The 22,655-nt window shown below is 55.4% G+C and overlaps 1 protein-coding gene across 2 annotated transcripts; it reads right to left on the bottom strand.

Annotated features, from left to right (window-relative positions):
• Window positions 1-509: 509 nt before the first annotated feature.
• Window positions 510-22,435, bottom strand: UCK2 (uridine-cytidine kinase 2). 2 transcript variants are annotated; one of them, XM_063343457.1, is made up of 7 exons: window positions 21,425-21,557; window positions 11,664-11,823; window positions 10,637-10,733; window positions 9,630-9,772; window positions 5,830-5,927; window positions 3,718-3,766; window positions 510-3,151 (listed from the first exon to the last, which is right to left on the bottom strand). In XM_063343457.1, exons 1-7 carry the CDS (start codon window positions 21,491-21,493, stop codon window positions 3,012-3,014), a joined length of 756 nt encoding a protein of 251 aa, XP_063199527.1. In that variant the 5' UTR covers window positions 21,494-21,557; the 3' UTR covers window positions 510-3,011. The 2 variants fall into 2 exon arrangements, with proteins under 2 accessions (XP_063199527.1, XP_063199526.1); XM_063343456.1 differs by lacking the exon at window positions 21,425-21,557 and adding an exon at window positions 22,201-22,435 and having other exon boundaries at window positions 543-3,151.
• Between the last annotated feature and the right edge of the window lie 220 nt (window positions 22,436-22,655).

The raw sequence follows: 22,655 nt of genomic DNA, 5'->3' as shown, positions 1-22,655 counted from the left end.
TTTTCTGCAAAGCTGCTTTCCAGATCGGTGTCGCCCAGCATGTACTGGTGCATAGGGTTGTTCTTCCCCAAGTGCAGGAATTTGCACTTCCCTTTGTTGAATGTCATAAGGTTTCTGTTAGCCCATTTCTCCAGCCTGTCAACGTCCCTCTGGATGGCAAGACAACTCTCCGGTGTATCAACTACTCCTCCCAGTTTTGTGTCATCAGCGGACTTATTGAGGGTACACTCTGCCCCACCATCCAGATCTTTAATGAAGTTGAACACGATTGGACCTAGTATAGACCCATGGGCTACACCACTAGTTATTGGTCTTCAACCAGATTTCATACCACTGATCACCACACTCTTGGGCCCAGTCATTCAGCCAGTTTTCAGTCTATCTCACTGTCTGCTCATCCAGCCCATAAATCAACAGTTTTGCTATGAGGATCTTGTGGGAGACTGTATCAAAAGTCTGACAGAAGTCAAGCTAGACAATATGCCCTGCTCTTCCCTCATCTACCAAGCCAGTCATTTCATCATAGAGTGTTATCAGATTGTTAAGCATGACTTCCCCTTCGTGAATCCATGCTGACACCAAGTGATTTGCCCCAAAGTGGTCTACCCCTTTGCTAAAAGCAGTCTCACTCTTGCCTGATACCCCAACTAGTGCTAATGCCACACTGCCTGTAAGGTCTTTTGATGAAATTCACTTGACTGCCATCTGTTCAAGAGACTTACTGGGAAGGGCTGAACTTGTCCATCTCTCTGCTGTCCTGAGAGCACAGAGGGATTTCACAAAAGCACCATAAGCCATGTGTGCACCAGGACTTGCCGAGAGCTAGCTGGCCAGCCAAAAGCCAGAGCCACTGCATTCAGCACCTCCTTCTTCACCAAAACAGTCTGTGCCAGGAGCTTTGCTCCAGGTCTGGCTTTGACTTGCAGAACTAAAACAATGTTGGCCAAGTCTGCTTCTACACTGGGACTGCAGCCAGCGAAATACAGCACCAAACAGGAGACAAGAAACACCAGCATCCAGTTGTTCTGTCTTTATTTACAGGGGAGCGGAGGCCCGTATTTCATCTTGAGGGCTTTCGTGGCTGCTTAAGCCCTGAGAAGCCTCACCAGTTCTGCAGGGCTTTGGTCCCCGCTGCCTATGGCTGTACCTAGAATTAGCCAGTGCCAGCCCTTGATTTTGGCAAAGCTGACATGCCTCGGGGAGTGTCTGCAGACAGGGAGGGGGATAAAGGGCTGCCGTGTGCCCTCATCACAGATCAAGAGGGAATGAATTTGCCCCAGCAGCGGTCACTAGGGAAGGTGTTTCCTTTCTCGTTCTCTTTGTTAAAAATCAAAGCTTGTCTCAGCTCACATGGGGCTGGAGAGCGATGGAGCATCGAGTCTCTAAGCTCTTAAGCTTTTAACCATGCAGAGCAAAGCCAATGCTCTGGAAAGACTTAAAAATCATCAGAGTCAGCAAGGCTAAGGGTCCCTGCTCCAGGCTTCGTGGCATGCCTATTAAACTGTTTTCAGTGGGTCGAGTTAGTCCCAGCAGCATGGGCCAAAGGATCTTTCCTGGCTACCACTCCACCACATCCCCTTCCCGGCTCCCACCAAGCCCCTGCCCCAGCCCAGCTGCCCCGGCTTGCTCTCCAGGCATCCCCAGACCTGAAGTACAACCCCACCAGGCTCTCCTGGGACACCGCTGCTGCAGGACTACCAGGTTAGGGGAGACTAATTCTCACCCTGGGCAAGTGAGGGCACTCCCTGGGGACAACATACTGCAGGGGCATAAGTGTCCTCCACCAGGACGCAATGAAAGGGACACAGGCCAGGGAAGAGCATGCTCTGAAAAAGGGGAGCAGAGGACTCCTGGACATCCAGTTTCATGCTACCCAGCTGGGACCTGTGGATGTCCCATATGGGGATGCTAGGCAGCCCAGGGACTGCTACACACTGCTGCCCCACCTCAGACAGGCTGCTCAGCAGCTGCCTTTCATCATTTATTGCCCCTTTCTTTCAGAATAAGCTAGTTCTCCCTTAACCATATCTTACAGACCCAAAATTCCCCCATCCAAGAGCAAAACTGTTCCAAGTGAGGAATGACAGACACAGCTCTGACCTTCTGCAAGCCAACCTCCAGGCTTAGGGTCGAGCCTAGGTCTCAGCTAGGAGTCCTACCACACATGTGGCTACAGAGCTCCAGAGGGGCTGAAGGTATCCATGTGCTGTCCCCACCCAAGCCAGGCAGTGAGACTGCTAAAGATGCAAGCTGCCATGTTTATATGATCACATACCCAGCATCACCTACCAGGTCCTTGCTGGAGGGTGTGAAAGCAGATCCACGCCTGTGGTGGGAAGGGGTGTCAGACACAAAAAGGAATGCCGTTGAGGGACTGAGACCTGGAGGTGCAGACAGTCAGGGGAGGTATCAATCTCCCAACTCCCAGTGGCATTGTGCAGTGCCTGCCAGCCAAAATCAGGCTGCTCCGCCCTGAACAGCAACGGCAGGAGGCAGCAACCCCAGCCCAGTTGCAAAACCCGTGCCACCATCAAGCTGCCACCTCCACCACAGCACATCTGTTTCCCTGGGATGGAGACCACTGCGATACTAAAGCAGTTGTTGAACGCTCTTCCTACCTTATCGCCTTTGAAGTGCCTGACACCAGTATTTCCCAGGACCCTCTTCCCAGCCCCCTCCCAGCAACACTGAGCCTGGCAAATACCTTATGGCAAGTAATTTTACGTTATTCTGCATTTACACAAAAATAGAGCAATTCTATATTTATAGAGATTTATAGCCGGTTCCGTGCTGGAGAAGTTATTGAGCAAGGCCAGGAGCTGTGGGCGGTCCGGGCTCCCGAGCAGCCGGCTGCTTCTCATTCGGCATTTCCAACATACAAAATTAAAGGCATTCATCTCCGTCTGGTTTCTTAAATAGATAAGGGGGGAAATGAACAGACAGTATGTACAGAGGGGCAGTGGCACGGCCCGAGCGCCCTCCACCCCCAGCCTCACGCCTGCCGCCCGGGGTCAGTGAGGCCGGCTGCTGGATTCTGAGGGCTGCCGCTGGCGCGGAGGAGTGTAGCCATTCAGGTAGCCGTTGCTCTGGCGTTTGCTGAGTCCTCCGTTAAGAATGTCCTGGATGTGCTGCACTATCAGGTTTATGGCCACTGTGAGCAAAAAGGAGGGAAAGACATAAGGGAGAGATTGCATTAGGACCACCGCAGATAAACTAGAGCCAAGCCAGAGCCGATGACCCTCCTGTCTCCTCTGCTCCTATCCCCTCCTACTGCATGGTGGGGAACTGCAACCCTGCTGGGAGGAGCTGCCCCGCTGGGACTTCATCCCTCTGCCCCAGCTGAACCCCACACTCAAGCCAGTATGGTCAGGCTGATTCCAGCCAGACAGAGACCCGACTGTCCCAATTGCACATCTGGCCTTGGAGACCCACATTTCCCTTTGCGTGGGATGAACCAGGAGTTTACCTGGAGGCACTGCACATAGATGGGCTCCCAGGCTCGATCAGAGGAGCACAAACTCCCAGTCACTAATGCTCCAGACAGGAGTAAAGGGGAGAGGCTCACGTCAGCGTGTGTGTGGTAATAGCACTCTGGGGTGGCAGTGGCCTGAGTCAACCTCCATGGCAGGCCTTGCTACCTCCTACCGAACTCCGCTGCAAGAGCAGCAGCCCAAAGCCAGCTGACAGGACATAACGGCAGGGTCTGGGTCCACTCACCTTCATTATCTGCTCCTCTGGGAATGATCACGTCAGCATACTTCTTGGTCTGGAAGGAGAGAGAGAGCACTGCATTACAGGGGAAGTGGAGACCCACCAGGCTTTGGGCATTGTCCCTGCTCCCTTGGGAAGCTCTTTCCCCTCCCCTTTCCAAACCCAAACCCACTGGGAGGTATGTCATTGCTGATAATACATTTTGGATGCTCTTATTTGTCTTCTGCTCTGTGTTTTGAGGGCCATGCTTTGTGCCTTGACTCCACTTTCATGAGCTCATACAGATTCCACTAAGAGGCAATAAGAGGCACCCTAACAAAACCTGAAATTAAAGTGCCTCACAACTGCAAGACTCCAGTAGCTGATGCTTTTGGGAAGAACCTCCCCACTGAATCCAGACAGACTTAGTACAAGAGCAAGAGCTGGCATGCCTGGGCCGCGTGGACATGCAGGGCACAGCCATATGATCTGCTTGGGATGTGGGGAGAATTTTCTACCAGCGTTGCTTGCAAAAAAGGTCTGATTTGGGACACCAGTCCTGACCTATTTTCACCTGCAGGTGCCAGTCTCAGTTTCTTCACCTATTTGTGTCAGCTTTTACAGCTGATCAGCTTCCTGACAGCCAAGCTCTACCATCAGTAAACAAGCCAGCCCATGCTGGCGAAGGGTGTCATCTGACACCTCCAGGTGTCTCCAGCCATATCAAAAGTCACCAGGACATGTTGGACTGCTTCAGTGCTGGACCACCTGGCCCAGAGATGGTTTAGGAGTCAAATAACAGTGACTACTGGGTGCTGAGTCTGCTTGACATCCACATGCAATTGCTCTGCAGCTGAGCCCACCACGAGGTGGGAAGTGTGAGCAGACCACTGCAAAGCTGGTGGGTAGGGACAAAGCAGTTGTTTTCTACCCTCGTTTCACATTTCATCCTCCTACAGACTCTTCAACGGAAGAGACTGATGCAGCATCTGCTGCTTTGCAAAGCTGCGGGGGATTTGCAAGGAGGGCAGCCACCAAGCTGGACCTGCCTCTTGGGAAAAGCCTTTCAGGGATTACACTGGAATTGGACCTTGGTCCCCAGAGCCACAACGGAGTGAGACAGAGAAAAGGGTGCTGCTCAGGCACCACAAAAAGCTCTTGTAGCACAGAAAGAATCAGCCCCTCTTACAGGAAAGGGCAAAGCTGGCCACATAGACAGGCACAAAGATGTTCCTGAGGCTGGAGGCACAGGTTCAATTCCTGCCTGTGGTGCTGGCCAGGAGTTCCCAGGTTGCAGGACTCTGCTAGCCCAGTTCCTCCAGAATAAAAAGAAATTCCTCATATAACTACCACATCTGCTGGAAAAGCCTTGAAACCCAATGCACAGGCTCCTCTCCATGAGAGGCAGAAGAGGTGTGCAATGGCTAGTCCTGTACACAAGCTATTTCACCTGCAAGTTCTGCAGGACTGCAGTGGTCTCACACATGCAAAGTCCCTGTCTGCTAGGGAGCTGTGTCTTGGCTATCAGCTCCCAAAGTAACTGCCTTTCTCCAGGCAGACCTTGCAACACTGGCCCCAAGCGAGGTCTGGCTGCTCTGCACCTTGGCCTCCCACCAGCCAGGAAATGCAACCTGCAAGGCCACATCCCACAGCACAGAGCAAAGGAAGGAGCTCCCCTGCTCTCCCAAGCATCCGCCCAGCAAGAAGCCTGTGGCACTGCAGGGTGAAAAAGGGCAGGCGGGACAGCCCAAAACAGGAGGCAGACACTGCAAACACTGCCTGGGGGCAGGGATCTTCCCTTCCCCACCTAGATGCAGCCAAGGATCTTCCCTCTCGGGCTGGCTGAGCTGCCTGGTGTTGGTTTGTCAGACCCTGTGCAGGGAGGGGTTTCTCTTGCCGTGTCGGCCTTCCCATAAGGGAGGGTGATCTCACCAGGAAGGCGGTGGCTGTAAAAATAGTCCCCATCTCAGCCTGCCCAGCCAGCACTGGCACCCCCATTTTTGCCATCGCCCACAGGGAGGGAGCAAGGCAAGGCAGGCTGACCTGAGCTCTGGGACACAAAATGCTCCTGTCTGAGGAGCTGGGCAGGGTATGAGGCATGTTTGGCAGCCTCCAGTGGGTGTCACTCCCCTTACTTACTGGCAAACAGAACTCCTCGAAGGCAGGCTTAACGAAGGTGATGTACTGAGATAAGATCTGCTCAAGGTCCCTGCCTCGCTCACTGATGTCTCGTAGCACTGCGGGGAAGACGTAAAGCACAGTCAGGACCTGAGACATGAATCACTCCATCCCCCTTCCCTTCAGTACAGCCTTTGGCCAACCACCAGGGTGTTTTGCCTGAGGTCTCTGTTCCTGGACATTGCTGCCCACATGTCCGAGCATACCCCAGCCCAGCTACATGCTTTTTAACCCACTTCCAGGCTTTCCCGGGAGCCAAGGGGCTGGCTGACCTGACCAAGGGCTTTTCTTGGCCTCCCTCCCTTCTCAGCTCTGCAAGCATATTCCAGCTGTAACCAGTGCCACCCTAGTCCTGACTGTTCCCAGCCTCAGCCCTTGATCCCTCCTGTCACTCCTCCCTGCCCTTGGCCTAAGGATGGGGCATTTTCCCAGTCAGCCCCGTGCAGAGGTGCCCAAAGAATAGAAAAGCAGGGGGATTCACCCATACACACATTAAGGCACAATTAAACTCAGGTCTGCAGAGGTGAGGAGACTAAAACTCACCCACCTACCCATCTCTGCCAGGCTCCTTGTGCTGTCCCCAGCTGAGTGGGATGGGAAGGCGAAGCAGGCTCCCACAAGCAGTGGCTGAGAGGGTGCTTAGCGGAGATCAGCTCAGGAGAAAGCCAGGAGGCAGGAGAGCAAGCTGGCCTCCTGCTTGTTCTGCCGTTTGGGCCTTACACCCTGTTTGCACGAGGTATTTGGGTCATTGCCATCTCTGGTCTGAAGCCACTTCAGCGTGGACAAGTGCCCCCGTTCAGCAGGAATTCAATCCACGGGTAAAAGCCAAGATAGCCCTGTGGCGGAGCAGACGGCTCTTGGCTCTCCCCAAGGGGCTGGCTGGCTTCTCCCCAGCATGTTAGCACCTGGCACTGGGTTTGGAGCGAGCCTTCTCCATGTGCCAAGCAGAGCCAAGGCACAGCACTGCCAGCCTGCGTGACCTGCTCAGCAGCCGTTGCCCATATGCTTGCAGGGCCAGGACAGTGCTGTTCTCCCAGCGCTGGTTTGGCACCGTCCCCGCGGCTCTGTTTGCCCTCGGCCAGCAGCTTCACAGCATGCCCTTTCGCAGCCCCGCGCAGAGGAGGTGACGGGGGGTAGAAAGGGCTGACAGCAAGATGTGTGCCAGCTCCCTGCCTGCTCTACGAACAGCTCAGCCCAGCCCAGGCCGCTCTAGCCAGCTCCTTGCCTTCTCCAGAGAGCAGGAGCAAGCCCCAGCTCAAACAATACAGAAAAACAGGCAAGGAAAATAAAACAGAGAGACTTTTGTTTCCCAGGTCCCACACCCTGTTTGTTGGCCGCTCTGGGGCATGGAAGAAGCACAGTGAGGGTGTATTTGCAGCACACCCCGCCTAGGATGGCATGCGGGAGGCCTGCAAGCTGCACAGGGCCAGTGCCCAGGCTGCAGGGGCTGGTCCTGACAGGGCAAAACTCCTGCCCGCTTCCAGGGCAGACCACAGCAAGGCACTCGCCCCACACACAAACACGAGTCAAGCACCCATTGTCTTGTACCTGGCCCCAGAGCAACCCAGACTAAGACCAGGCACCCTATCTGGAGGTATCACCCTCTACTTGCAGGGCAGACAAATGTCCCAAGGACGGATAGGCACCCGTCCAGAGCCAGCAGGTAGACATCACTCAAATCAGGCCTGAAACATACGCATGGCACCTGACTTAGTCTTTGTTTTACAGAAGCTGATCAAGAACAGGGCAGCGAGGGACCTCAGCCAGAATCAGCTTTGCACAGATCAGGCCGTTTGAGGCACCCGACAGACCTTGTCCCTTGCGCTCTGGTAGCAGCGTTATTCTCGGGAAAGGTGCTGAGAAGGGGACAGTGCAAGTTGCACGTACTGAACCCCAGCACTATTGATTAGCTGAGCTGTCAGCTACATTTCCAGGAATCTCATCTCCCGCTGTTGCCCAGCTGAAAAACCCATTGCCGCAACTCTTCAGGACTTCTGGGAGACCAAGATGACTCAGAGCCATGTCGCAATGCAAGATCCCAACTTTTGCTATAATATGCCTCCAGCTATGTTCCAGGGCCATGATTATACCTTCAGCACCTCACACACAGGCTCATCTTTCCCAGAAATGCCAGGGAGGCATACAGTAAACAGATTTGCTGCTGCAGTGGTCCTACCGATAGCTGACGGCAGGCCAGGAGGCTGCCAAATGGTCAGTTCGCTATCAAGAGGACAAGTTGCCCTAACAAGGAGACACCAGCACCTCACCCAGCCTAGCTGCCCCTTGGCAAGGATTTCGCGATTGATGGGGGGGTGGGAGAAATACCCCAAGAACGGCCTGGGCCCATGTGGCTCAGGACCCCGTCCAACAGCTGCAGCACGACAGGGTTTAGCTCTGTACTGTAGTCGGCAGCTGGATGCTCTCGGTTCTTAGTTAATGGGTTCTCAACCAGTTCTCAAGCCCTGATCTCACAGTTATGTACCAACTACGAAGTGACTGAACCACACACTCCAGAGTGTGGCATAGGGCACTGCCAAAAACGTGTGCTACCCCATGGCTGGGTGTGAAGCACAGTCTGCTTAAGGGATAAGGCTCACATTGTGGGATCTTGCAAATGCGTATCTGTAACCTGCTAATACGTCTCCCTGCAATGACTGTGCTGTCACCTCCCTGGATGAGTCATGCAAGAACAGTGGGCAGGGTCAAGAAGGATGCGTAATCTTCATCAACACTGATGACATCCCAACAGCGGAGGAGGCTGTGTATCTGTCTGACAGCAGGAGGGCAGGCAAGACCAGTTCCATCGCTTAGTGGAACAGTCCCATGTTCACAAGCAGTCCCAGGCTGACGCACTGAGACACGCTCCTCTCATCACAGCATAGAGGTGTGGATAGGACCTCTACTCTAAGTCATCTTCTGCATCCCCAAACACCCTATGAAGGCTGTCAGAGCCAGGCAGGCAGAGACAGCTCAAACAGAACTAAATTGTGCCCCGGGAGTGCCAAGATGCTTTCCTAGTCATCCAGGAGACTCAGGTGCTACATCAGTGACCCCACTCCTAAAGGCTGCTTTGAAATGAACTGCGTCTCAAACCATGCAGACCCTGCAGAGCTGGAGTCCCTCCTATGTCAGCTGGCAACCCACAGCCGAGCCAGCGGGACATGGGGAGTCCTAGAGAGGGATATTCTGGTTTCCAGGGCTCTTTGCCCCCAGAGCCACCACCCCAGTGCCAAGGACCATAACAAGGCTCCACGCTGCACTGGCTGTACTTGCACAAACCAAGACGTAAACCCAAACTCCCTGTCTGCATCATCCACGATGGATAACCACACCCACAAATGCCACCCTCGGAGCACTGGAGATGCTTTGCCTTGCCCATTGCACCCTTCCCTGCTGGCACCTGCTGACCAGCAGTAGCTGCCATTCAGCTGATGGCACAGGACTGGTGACACAGGGCCATGTGAGGACACAGCACGCTCGGTAGTCACACTGCTGCAGGCATCAAAGGAGGAATCCCAGACAAGGCAGCAAAACCCCCACTGAATCCTAACAGACGTGGAGCAAGGTGCTCTCCACTGCCATAAGTTGCCCTACGTGACATTCTGTGCTGGGGAAGAAAAGCTCCCTGGATCTTTGCTAGCAGCAGCACAGCTTTGTGCCAATTCCAGTTCCGGTCACTGTCACCTGCCTCCACGACCAGCTGCTCAGATCAGTTAAGTGACGTTTCTGTCCCTGCTGCACAAAACGTGTTCAGGCCTCACCTCTGCGGGACAGCCGGGTGTCTGCGTCCGTGTCCACAAAGAGCTTCATGCGGAAGAGATCCCGCACCTCCTGGCTGTAGAAGGCCAGGATGCCTTCGAAGAGCACCACGTCGGCAGGGTAGACAGTCACCGTCTCCTCTTTCCTAGCAGAGGGAAGAAGAGTCAAAACATGCTGGTGGGGGGAAACAAGCTAAGAGAGGTGGGGGGAAACAGCAGTGCTCCTAGGCACTGCTCCAACCCTGGGACATCACTGCTGCACCAGGGGGACGACCAAGGAGAGGGCAGACCTACCCCACCGCGGTGGAGGGAATCCAAGGCATACGTACGCTTCCTAGAAGGACAAACGGCAGAGCAGGAAGCAGACTAGCCCTTCTCCCCCCACCTTGGCCAGCTGCTGCTTGCAAGCGTTAAGTGCCAAGCCATAAAGCCCAGAAAGCCTATGCACAGGGCTTGATGCACAGGAACCTGCAAGGGCCAGCTTTGCTCCCCTGGGAACTAGGCAGCACCCCCCCTGACACCACAGCGCTTTTGTGGGAAATGGAGCAGGGTCACACCATCCATGACCAGCACAGGCATGCAAAAACAAGCTGAACACGTGCAAGGGAAGAGTTACGGGAGCAAGAACTGTCCTCCTCCTCCTTTCCTGGCAGTGCTGGGCTGTTTGAGCCTGGAACACTCGTTAAAGCTGCAAACACAGACTTTATGGCGATAGAAAGCATGGATGGGGGAAGAAAAGGGGGGCCATAACCGCCCTCCACTGATGCCTGTATGTTGCTGGATGCCACTGTATGGCCACGCAGCTTTCCAGACCCTCAGACTGCGCCTGTATCTGCCCTGGATCCTCTAACCAAGGGGTCTGGAGTAGCTAGGATTGAAACTTTCTGTTGGCCCGTTAGGCGCCTAAGAGTGGGTGCAAGCGGAGGGGCAGGCAGTTTGGGCTGGCAGGGCTGCGTGCTGCGCCGCAGGGCGTTAGCAGAGGCACAGCAAGGCAGGAGCAGCTGTTAGACCTGGAGTGGGAGACAAAGTCATAGACAGGAATCTGGACCGTCTTCCCTTCCGTGATCTCTTTGAGTGTTTTCACGATCAGCTCGTTGTCAAAGGCATCTGAGGAGAGAGGAAATGTTACCCGAGGCAGCTTTGCAACCTCTCCCACTCACCAGATACTGAGCTTAACCTAGTCAGAGACACTGGCACCCCGCCCTGGGGACACACAGATACACAGGCTTGGGAAGAAAGCCCTGCACATTCCCATGCATGTAGCAAGGCCTAGATCACCCACAGCCCTCGGGTCTTCACTGCTTTGCACCAGCCCGGGATCTGTCCCACAGAGATCAATACCACCCTTGTACGGTGGCGCTGACAGCCCGGGCTCGGGAAGGCATCTCCTCCAGGGCTCCAGCCCTCGCAGAGACTGGAGCAGTGTTTCAGGCTCAAGTCAACGGACAGACAGGGCTCTGTTTGCTTGGTGCTTGCTGCCTCCAGCCATTGTCCTCGTGGGGGACGAAGGGACAGCGGCTCTGGAATTTCCCCACCAAAGCCGGAGATGGTTCAAAGAGGCCCTGTTGTAGCAAGAGGGCATGGGCCCCTTGGTGGAGGGGTTTGCAGAGCAGCTGCACAAGACGGTTCCCTCCTTGAAGGAGGGAGACAGACCTGCTGGCTTCGGGGGGCTGTGCCAGGCCAGATCTCCCTGGTCCCAATCCAGCTGCACCAGAAAGGTTTTCAAACTGGGGGATGTTTTTGCAGTCTTAAGGAGTTTGAGGGTTCACAACCTGCCCTTTCGTATCCCTAATACTCCACCACAAAGGCAGTTTCTTTCCCAAGAGAGGGAGAGGCCATAGTGCAGGGGACACAGGTGGCCCCCAGCCACCCTGCCAGGGATGCACCCAGCTCTACAAGAGCTTAACTAAGCCTCTCATTCCTGCCCCAAGAGTCCCAAAGTCCACGCAAGGCTCTTTGCTGGTGGAGCAGTGGGTCCCACTCCAGCCCTCACCCCCCCCACTGTGTGGCAGAGCCCCGATTCTGTTCTCCATTCACCTGGGTGGTCAAAATTGAACTGGCCTTTGAGTGCTTTGGATTTCTGCTCTGAGGTGAGGACCCTGTAGAAGCTGTCTTGGCTCACGATCACCACCTGCTTCTGGCGGTAGTCCACCTCGTTCTGGCCCAGCAGCTGGACGATCTTGGAGCATACTGAGGACTGGGAAAGGAACAGCAAAAGAGGCAAGTCAGCAGCAAGAGGTGTCTGAGCCGCACAGGGAGTGTCTTCAGGTAACAGCCATTCCTGGGTGCATGGGGCCCTGCTTGCTGGACCTCCTGCCGAGAGTTCATGGTGCCCTCAAAGGCACAGCCCAAAGCCACTGAGGGAAAAGTGCTCCAGAGGCATTGCCGTGGGGCCCTTTGGTGTGAAAGCAGCACCAAGCTTGCTCCCTGCTTCCCTCTCCTCCGTCCCTGTGGCCTGCCCGCAGCTCCTATTCTGGGCACAAATGGCAGCAGGAAACCAGCTGGCTGCTGCCTGCGTTCAGCCGCACCCCCAGGGCTCCCGCAGCCAGCTCCCGCCTGCCCAGCAGCTCCCCAGGGAGCAGAGCTGCGTGTGGCACCAGGGCTGAGCCTCCTCCCTGGGCGGCAGCCTTAGTGCCTTGGTTCCTCCAGCCCTGCTCCAGCCCAGAAACCCCACCACAGCACGGGCAAGGAGGGACAGAGTCCTCCGAGAGGGAGAGCCAGGTTGCTTTCATGCCCTAAACAAAGCCCAGGATGAAAGGAAACTAGGAAGAGAGCCCTGGGACTTTATCAGGGATCTCTGCCACAACTGCCAGGGCTGGGAGGAGCAGCTGCGAGTATATCCTGGTGCCTCTTGGCACAGCGAGGCTGAGGGCACTGCGGAGCCAGCGGCTGAAAAGCCACGTGGCTCTGACTGCCAGTGCAAGATCCCCACGAGCGCTGCTGGCTCAGGGACCGGCACCTCACACACCTCATGGAGAGGGCTGGGTGCCGGTGGCCAGCATCAACTCTGCTGGCACCGCAGCAGGCACTGGCTGCATGGCCAAGGGTCACGCTGGACCCCGCCATTGCAACACAAATCAGAGCACAGCTTGGGGGGCAAATCCCAAAGCCTGCCTCAGTCCCTTCTCCTTAGTTATATGAGTCCTTGGCTGCTGTGCAGCACAGCGGTGTCAACTGCATCACTAACTGGCAGTCAACACGCCTGCTCCGGCCAGCGAGAGCCAAGGTCAGGCCGGCGGGGGAGTGCTCTGCTGCCTGCAGGAGCCCTGCGCATCAGCCCCACAGCATCTACTGTTTGGGGAGAAAGGGGGTGCACCTGGTACCAAACTAAGCTGTTTCGCCTCCTGTGAATCACGCTTGCTGCAGATGCCCAGCTGAGCCACTCCTGGCCTCGATCACCACAAATATTCTCCGCTGAGCCCTCTGCTTTGCAAAGAGAGGTTTGCTTGCCCCAGCCTGCCTGTGGCTCTTTCCATGTTCCCAGCTCCCTGCTGGCTCAACCATCTGCTCCGTACCTGGCTGGCAACCTAGAGACGCAGAGCTGAAGACAGCAGTGGTGAAGGGAACAGGGCGGGGAAGGCATGCCTGGCAGAGGAGGTCACCCCAGCAGGCAGAGGGCAAGGCTGTTTGCCTGAGAAGCTGGAAGATTTGACGGCATTCCTGTCCCCAGAGACTGTCTCTTCCCCTCCAGGCCAGGCTGACCTGACTTGGCTGTGACCGCTGTGCTGTGAGTCAGTCCCAGCCCGGCTGGAGAGCCTCCACACACAGCACTGCTGCAGAGCAAACCGGCTCGGGCTGCCCAACAGCAGTCCTTGTGGCCCCGGGCACAAGTTTGGGTTTTTGGGTCAGGGATGGGGTCTCCGCTGAGCATCCCACCTTCTTCTCCTGCCTCTCACAGCTGGCAAGTCGTGCCTCCCGAGCCACATCGGCAGCCCTGCCCTGCAGCAAGCTGCTACCACCCAGAACAAAGCACTGCAAGCCAGTGCCAGTCACTCGCCCTTCAGCACGTGCAAACACAAACCCGGAACCCATTCTCCGTTTCCTCTGTTTTCCCACTCCCCACATCCTTCTCCAGCCTGCGTCAGCCCTGTTGCTTATCCAGCTGTATCCCATAGGTTTCGCAAAAACAGGGCGTGCACGGTGCCTCTCCTCCACTTTTCCTCCCTGCTCTCTCCCCCGGACGCTGCTGCCTTTCCGTGCTGTCCGTGCAGTGAGGAGACGCAGTGCAGAAGGGTTCAGCCTTGGCCACAGCTGCCAAGGACACCAAGCTTCCCAGGTCCTTTGCAATTAGGAACAAACCACCTTCCAGCACAGCCACCCAGACAGATCCCCAGCCTGTAGGTCAACAGCTCCATATGGATCTGCATCAGAAACTGCTTTCCCCAGCCCAGGGGAGGGAGCAGGGCTCCTTTATTTTGGATCAATGGAAGCAGCACACCAATTGCACTCACGCTCTCCCCTTGGACCTCAGCACATGGATGGACAATAAAATCATTTGAGGGCATCAGATAATTCCTGCCAATCTTTCTTCTGCCTTATGCACACTAATCTCTGGTCTACTGATCCTGAAAAGTGGAGAAAAGAGTCCTCATCAGCTCTGAAAATCACCTTCCTGTTCCATACCCCACAACTCGAGACACCCAATAGTGAGAAAATCCCAAGGAGAAAGTAGCCCTCAGCAGCTGGCAACAGGAACACGTCCTCCCACTGGGACCCAGGACGAGGACCGGAGCGTATCCTGGCTGCGTTTACCATCCAGTGCTCTGGGGTGGCAAATGCCTCTTGCGAAAGCATCCAGGCAGATGCTACAGACCCTTCCCTTTTCTCTGGTGGGCTTTGGACAGCTATCAGAAGTGATGGAGAAAGATGATCACAAGGATATCCTGCTCTCAGGACCGAGCTCAGGTTTAGCATACCGTGTTGCCGGGGTGGGCAGGGATGTCACCTCTGGGCTCTGCTAAGAGGCACATGTGTCACCTTGGTCCCACAAAAGGCAGAAGATGTGGGCCAGGGCACTGCTCACACATTATACCTGCATAAGTGCAGCGGGACATAAGGACATCAGGTGACACGGCACGTTCCTCCGACCCGAGGGTTGCATTCAGTTTGCCTTAATGGGGCAGCAAACCTCGGCAAGGTCTAAGTGAAGAAGGTTTTTCCTTTCCTCACAATCATTTGTGATGGAAACAAGAACGGTTCACGAGGGGCATTCCCTGATGCCTGTCTGAATACCTCCTACAGCTGGACAGGCAGTTTTCCCCCACAGTCAATAAACACCCTATGTTAAGGAGGAAGAAAAACCAGAAACACGGAGGTTACAAAATCCCCTACACAGTGGGAACAGAAACTCCCAGCCTCAGGAAGCGTTGTCCAAATGAATGACGCATGTCCCCTGCTTAAACCCCCTTCTCCCAGACCAGCACTGCATACATACGTGTGACTGGTGTTAATCTGAAGTGTGAAAAATCCGCTATCAACTGGAAATGATAGCAGTTAGGCTCCGGGGAGGCCTGCCCAGACAGACCAAAACCAAAGCACGACTGTGAAGTACCGTGCCGGGGTGCGACCAGCCTGGATGCACGGTAACCCAGGGGACACGTGGTACTGACACACGCGCTCAGCACCCACTTGAAGGTACAACGTGGGCTCAGATTCCTTCCTTTGCCAATTCCTAACTGCTTCTCCCAGGGGAGAAGATGACAATTGTTTCTTCTCTGAGAAACCCAGGGCTGCAGAGGCAAATGGAGGATGACTTGAGGAAGATGACATGATGCTAGAGATGAATCCCAGCCCAGAAACTCCGGGATTTGGGCCCCATCAGTAGGTCTGCCCTGTGTGATATGTCCTATCTATGGGAAGATGAGAGGCATGACAGGGCTTCTCACCTCCGCTCAGCCCCTTCCCTAGATCCACATTGTCCATGCACACCTCGCCACGACCCAAAGCAAACGCTGATGGTGATTCAGCTGCAGTGCAGTGCCGGCAACAGGACGCTTTCTCAAGCAAGAGCCTTCCCCTCCTCCAGAACTTGTTTAAAACTAAATATAGATAAGAGACAGCAGCCTCCGAGCCTCCGTGGTTGCCAAGCGGACCTTTCCCATATTAGCCACATGAAAGCCGTGCAGGACTTTCTGAGCGTGCAGGCAGGGAGCCCCAGCCTCTCTGCCATCGTTCATGACTTTCCACACGCTGCAGCGAGGGGAACTCGGCTGCAGGTTGGAGCAGACTGGCTGTGACCCACTGAGCTGCATTCCCCCAGGGTCTGCGCTTGAGCTGCTCCCTGGGAAAGCTGCACAAACCAACCCACACCACACAGAGACGGCAGGGAGGGAGGCATCCGCACACCACAACGCAAGGAAGGAGCTTAGAGAGATGTTATTGCCGCACAGAAGCGGCTGCAGCTCCCCTTGCAGGATTCCTCCTCTGAACCCAGCACACAAATAACCAGTGTTTAAGGAAGAAGTACAGCTTTATTCTGCTGGGAGGGGAAGACGCAGAGGGCACCTGGGGAAGAACTCCTGCACATTTTCCCAAGAGGAAAGAGGTGGTGCACAGGCGAAGAAACTCAACCGACGGGTGTTCAGAGCTCTACCCCTGACATTTATTTGAAAGATATTAATTACATTACGTATTTAATTCATATTCACTCATGGCCTATAGCCGGCTGCTCAGATATTCTTTAGGAGTTGCCTAATTCCCCAATATTACTATGCAGATTATCCCACAGTCCCTCTTGGGTAGCTCTGATTAGCCAGTGATTTACGACTTCAGATGGGTATTAGAGAGGAAGCTGATGGACAACCACCATCTCAAGGTACCAGGCAGGATACCAGGATGCTTTCAGCCTTGGGTTTGCTGTGGCAGATGGGGCAGTACAGGTACTTCTGTCCTGGGCTAGGAGGAAACCATAAGCCTTGTGCATGTGGATATGCTAAAACCCACTCTCTCAGAGCAGTCCATCCATCCCCAGGGAGCCTGGCACTGTAGAGGGATCTCTACACCGAGCTGCTCATTAGGCTCCCGATACAGCAGCAGGGAGGACCTCCCATCCTCCCAAGGACCCGAGACTAGACACCTAGCAAGAGTGACTTACGCCAGATAAAGTGATTTCAGCCCTAAAGAAGTACTGAAGCTGCCAGTCTGCTCAGGAGCAGGTAAAGGGAGAAGGGCAGCGCCAGAAGCAAGACCGACCAGGAGAGACATGTGCTGGGCTCTAGCATAGAAGGAAGAGAGGTACAGACTCCTGCCACCGCTGCAGGCTGCTTGCCCTGAGCCAAGACGCTGCTCACCATGAGGACAGTCCTGCCCAGCAGAGCAATGCCCTTGTCCCACAACAAATGCTATAGCCAGAAACAAGGAGAGCCTGCCGCACTCACATCCCACCTCCCACCAAGGAGAGAAGCCCAGAGGTTACATCCACGGACGCCGCTGCCATGACCCCCTTCCTCTAGGATCTGGATGTGAACAGGCTTGGCAAGGGCTGTCGAGAGCTTTGCATCCACAGGAGCCTGGTCGAGCTGTCCTCATCACATGCTTGTGGATAAAATAGCCTCCGGTTTTGGGATCTGGCAGGATTTTCCCTAAAATCACATCAAGGACCACCGGGATTACTTGTTGTGTTTCTCTGATGTCCCCTGTAGCATGGTTCCCTTTCCAGGCATCGCAGGGGACTTTTACTCAATTGGGTCTTTGAAATCAGGAGCTGTAGCACTCCTGCTTCTCTCCAGCTCATCTCCAGCAGCACACTAGTTGTGGATTTTGGTCTCTTCTTGTAAGGTTATGTTAATTATAGGGTATTAGGAAGTGCTTGCTGGACTAGGGTGACACACAGAACAGATACCAAATTGGGAAGGGTCCCAGAGCATCTATTAAATGTCTGCCTGCAACTGCAGAGACCTAGTTCATGACCCACGCAATCCTTTCCAGTCCTAATGGAGCACATCCGTACAGCAGCACTGGGACTGGAAACTTGCTATTCTTGTACCAAAAGCCTGGGCCTCCACCCAGAGCTTTCCCAGGCAGGTTCACCATTCCTGCCTTTCCCTTTGTGAGAGGCAGGCTAACCAGTTTGGGACTGGGATAGCCAGGTTTCTGTTCACTTACCCTGGAATACTGGGCATGTGATCAGCAGTCCTGGGCTAGAACGTAAACAGGCATGCACAAACACAGAGGATCTGAACACAGATTACATGTGCGGAAGAAAACAAACCCCTTAGCACAATCCCTCCCCATCCACTGGTTTTAGACGCAGGATATTTTTCTCGAGCCCCTGCTGCAAACTCCATAGCCTGGAGCTGGCTGAGCCCATGGGACTATGGTAAGCAGGCTCCATAATGAACTCGCATATATTCAATCAGTAACAGGAAAGGGCTGACCCATCAAAACGTCCTGTGTATCAGTCTGATCGGGAGCTGGCACAGAATAATGTTCAACTAGAAAGTCTGACGAGTCTCGAGCGCACATTGACACCAGTGTTTAACAAGTCAAACCTTGTGATTTAGGGCTCCTGCCAGCCACAGAACGAACGTCACCAGGAAATGGTGCCGAACCGACACAGGACTGCTGCAATCCCTGCTAGTCCCCCTCCCGTGGCTCCCCCCGGGTCTCCCCCGGGCTTCCTTGTCTGGCATCCAGGTGGTGACACGGTGGCAATGACTCCCCAGACTGCTGTGGGGGACCTCAGCCCTTGCTACTGTAGGGGACTGAGCTCTGTAACACAAGAAGCCCCGTGTGGGGAAGGAACTGCCTCATGCGGAGACGTGCTGCAGCTGAGGACACTGCTGCGCTGGGGACCAACATGCTGGCTGTCCCACCCTGGCTGGTGGGTGGCCTTCTTCAGCCTCCTGGCTAGCTCACTCTTCTAGGCAGCCAGCTCAGCCTCAGGCAGCGTTTTTGGTGTTTAAAGCAGAAGTGCCTAAGGGATTAACAGTGAAGAATACACCTGGCCGAACACACGCTGCAATCTTGGTGCTCTGCAATCTGGAAATTCTCAGGCTGCCTGTTCAAACAGACGTTTCCAACTTTACGTACCAACTCAAGATCCAGAAGGTGCAGCCACTGGGCCACGATGGCACCCATATTCATCCCTCATTAGCCAGGCATCCAATGAAAGCGTTCAGCCCTTTGTAAATCTGTCTTTTCTTACAACCTCCCGTTGGAAGGTAGCAATCAGCACCTCGCTTTGTGGCACGTGGGGACAAGCAATAAATGCTTGAAGAGCACTCCCCACCCCTGCAACCACCCCGGCACCAGATGCTTCCACTGCTGCTGGGAGCGAGCCACTCCAGCACTGCCGGCAGAGCTGAGGGATCCCAGGAGCTAAGCTGAAGTAAGGATACACGAAGAGCTTAAGGAGGTATCCCAGCACTTCCCAGCTAATCCCAGTAGCCAGTTTGCTGAACTTTCCTCCAGCCCTCAGCCTGGCTGCCTGCCTTGCATGCTGCAGTCCTTGGTAGTCAGGAATCTCTTGCAAGAAGGAGGGAAGAAGCTGTTAGCACCAAGACCATGGATATAAGACGGAAACAAGAGCTTTAGCAGAGCACTTAGGATTAAAGAAAATGCTACAACGAGCCTTGGGAATCCCTCTGAGGAAACGAGGCGGTTGCAGTTCTCTCTGGCTTTGGCACAGGAGAGGGTCTTAATGCTACGTCATCTCCTCCACATCAGGAGATGGCAGCAAGCTTTGCTCAGACTGCACAGTGCTTGGATTTTGGGGGACAGTGGGAGAAATGCTGCCTCCCAGCAAGCCTTTGTGAAGAGCCTGTCCCAGCTGAGCCAACACAAAACAGCCACCATGAGGCTGGCACTGCCCTTCTAGAGGCTGCAGCATCGCAGCCTGCCCAGGACCTCTGCGGCTCCCAGTTTTGCTCCTAACACAGCCCGGATTTCTTTTATGAGCCAAAACCAGGACAGCGCTCATGTTTCCACCTCCTATTTGAGTACTGAAAGTTGCTCAAGCCTCTTTTGCTCACCAGGGAACAGCAGTCAGCCTTTGAATTTGAGTTCTCACCAATTTGCCTTTAAGAAATACCAGCCAAACACTTCCCCCCCCCCGGCTCTTCGGGGAAGGCTGGCCGCTCCAGATGCCAGCTTCCCCAGGGCACCATGCGACACAACAAGTTGTGGCACGCTACAAACAGGATCCCTTCCTTCCACAGCCTGACTGTGCTGGTACATTGAGTGGGATGGGGGGACGACGTGGAACCTTTTTCCCCATCTTAGACTCAACAAAAGCAGGAGTGGGAGGAGCCGGGGGGGCCCTTGGAAGGCAAGTGCCCTCCGTTATCTTCGGGCTGGTGTCCTGCCAAAGGGGTGTGTTATGACAACAATCCTCAATTGGTGTGAAGGCGAGTCAGATGGATTTGCCGCTTTCCCAGTGGGAAAGGTGCCTGCATCGCTTTCCCTCTAGAAGCATTTTGTTTTCACCCAGAGCCAGCACACCGGCACAGCAGTCCCTGGGCTAGATTTTAGCTGCAGGCGAGCCCTTAGCTGAGCAAACTGCACCAGCCCCACCGCTGCTTTCCCAGAGCGTGCTGCGGCACTCGGCATCGCCTGGCTCAGGGCACTCTCACTAGCCAGACAGGGGACAGCCCCACTGCACCCTGGCCTTGCAGCTGCATCAAATGTGGATTTGAGGGTCTGTGTGCACAAGCCCCAGGTCCTTTTTTCTCCTGTTGCTTAACCTTGAGGAAGCTTTTTTTTTTTGCCAGCATATTTCTTGCAGCCTTTCCCCACAAACTCTGTACTGATCTGCTGGATTCCCTTCAACAGGCAGCACTGCACAGAGGTTTTTAGCAGCCAGCTCTCACTGGAGGGGGGGAAATCAAAGCTGAGAGACAGGAAAAGCCAGTTAGTACATCTCCTTTGCTAGAAAGAACCATTTCCCTATTTTTTTTTCTAAGGCAGCCTGCTGCTACTAAGCATTTTCACTTTGAAGTTGAGAACAACTGTGGCGTATTGTACTGTAATCACTGCTTTTACCTTTCGGGCCAGAGCGTTCAGAGACATAACAGTTCAGCAGCAGCATCAGACACGATGTTATTGGGACAGCTACAGAGAGACAGACCCAGGCATCAGAGAGCCAACAAACCCAGTGTGTTTGAGTCACCAGGAGCCGTACTGCAGGAATGATCCAGCTTTGGTTCCCAGTGGAGGAGATTGCATCCTCTCTCACCATCCTTCCCCTGTTATATCTGGATTTTTCCCCTTTGCAGTAGCAACAGTGATCCAAGAATCAATAGGCTACTTAGAGACACATTCTTAAAACACTGTTATTACAGGCTGAGGTGCAGCAGCTGGGTTATGCCACCCCTCAAAAGAAAAAGGGCCCCCCTCCAAACACGAATCAACCTGGAGATATAGGCTCTGTCTTCCTCCCGTGACGCCGCACATTCAGTTTCCTTAGCAAGCAATATTTCAAAGATATTGCTACTTCCAAATCTATTCATGCTCTCTAATCCATGCTCTCCAAATCTCCATGGCTCTTAAAAATGCAGGTAGAATGTCTGTGCTACCCTGCATAGGAGAGCTGAGTAGCCGTGGATCTAGTTTTACTGATCTTAAATAAGAAAAAAAAAAAAAAAAGTAATTTTCTTTTCATATTAGGATAGAAAGCAACCTACCTAAAGAAAAACCTACTGTACGAAATAACTAAATAAAAACATTAAAAATAAATACCCGTGGCGTTGCCGGAGCTGCCCTGCGCTGCAGTTTGGGTGTAGCAGCCCTCCAGAGAAAGCCCGCATTAAGGGCGGCCGGCGCGGCTGCCCCCGGCCCGCAGCCCCCCGCCCCGCTCCTACCTGCCGCTGCCAAGGACCGTCCCCTCCCGGGCGCAGCGCGGAGGTCGTTCTGCCGCTGTGAGTCAGCATTTACTGCAGGATTTCCCCTCCTGCTTACCCCAAAGTTGGCCACAAAAGGGTACGCACACACCATATTCCCCCCCCCCCCCGCAATGCACGACCGAAACCATTTAAAAAGATATTAAATAATTGCATCGCACCACCGCGGGGCGAGCAGCCCTTGGGGGACACTGCGAGCGAAAGGGTGACAGAGAGAAGGCGCTTCTTAAAGCCACGGGAGGGAGGATTTTGCGGGGCGGGGGGGGGGGGGATGCCACCTCCATGCCGGCCGGGCCGGGGCCGCCCACACCCCGCGCAGCCCCCAGCCCTGCCCGCTGCCCCCCCCGCGGCGCGGCGGAGGGGAGCGGGGTCCCGGTCCGGGGCGGGTAAAGCCTGCGCCCACACCGCACAGCCCCCCTCCTCCACGTGTCCCTGGGGCTCCCGCAGCCGCCGGCCGCGCAGAGGCCTCGGCGGCCCCGCACCCTCCGGCGTGCTCGTCCTTCCCGGAGCCGCCGGGGCAGCGAGCCCGCCCGGTCCCGGGGCCGCCTCCCCCGGCACGGCCCGGCCGGTCCCCGGGGCCGCGCACGTGGCGGGGCGGCCTCTCGGACCCGCCGCGCTGCCATGTGGCCGCCGCGCCCGGCGCCGGTGGGAGGCGTGGGGGGTGAGCGGCGGGGAAAGGCTCCGGGCTCCCCCCAATCCCATCCCATCCCAGACCCCGCCGCGAAAGCCCCCCGCACCTTTCCGCTAGCCGTGCCGCCGCTGACCCCGATGAGGAAGGGCTCGCCGCCGCTGGGCTGCCCGTGCTCCTCCAGCCTCTGCTCGCTGTCCCCCGCCATCCTCCCCTCCTAGCAGCAGCAGCGCCGCCACCTCGCTGCCTCCTCCTCCGCCTTCGCTCTCCGTGCGGGGCTGGATTTATCTGATGAGTCAAGGGCCTTCCTCCCCGCCTGGTTCACATCCCCGCCGCTGCGGCTCCCTGCCAGGTGCCTGCCGCAGCTGCACATGCTCCGGCGGGCGGCACGACGCGACGCGACGCGACGCGGCACGGCACGGCACGGCGCGGTGGCCACATGGGCCGGCACCTCGCCGCCGCCGCTCGCCCGCCCGGGGACAAAGGCGATGCGGCCGCGCTCCCTCTCCCCGCCGGGCTGGTTTGTCCCTCTGCTCGCTCGCCATCAACCTCCAGCACCACACC

Source organism: Chroicocephalus ridibundus, chromosome 8 (genome assembly GCF_963924245.1).
Source record: "Chroicocephalus ridibundus chromosome 8, bChrRid1.1, whole genome shotgun sequence".
Lineage (NCBI taxonomy): Eukaryota > Metazoa > Chordata > Aves > Charadriiformes > Laridae > Chroicocephalus > Chroicocephalus ridibundus.
Note: the sequence above shows the minus strand (reverse complement) of the source record. Positions and strands in the feature narration are given on the sequence as shown.

What these genes read in the sequence shown, in the direction of transcription:
- UCK2 (XM_063343456.1), bottom strand. Translation starts at nt 22,299, where the DNA reads ATGGCGGGGGACAGCGAGCAGAGGCTGGAGGAGCACGGGCAGCCCAGC. An exon ending in GTTCAATTTTGACCACCCAG is followed by an intron (nt 10,734 to 11,663) that starts GTGAATGGAGAA and finishes CTCTCTCCTCAG; the next exon opens with ATGCCTTTGACAACGAGCTG. An exon ending in GACTTTGTCTCCCACTCCAG is followed by an intron (nt 9,773 to 10,636) that starts GTCTAACAGCTG and finishes TCCCTCTGCTAG; the next exon opens with GAAAGAGGAGACGGTGACTG.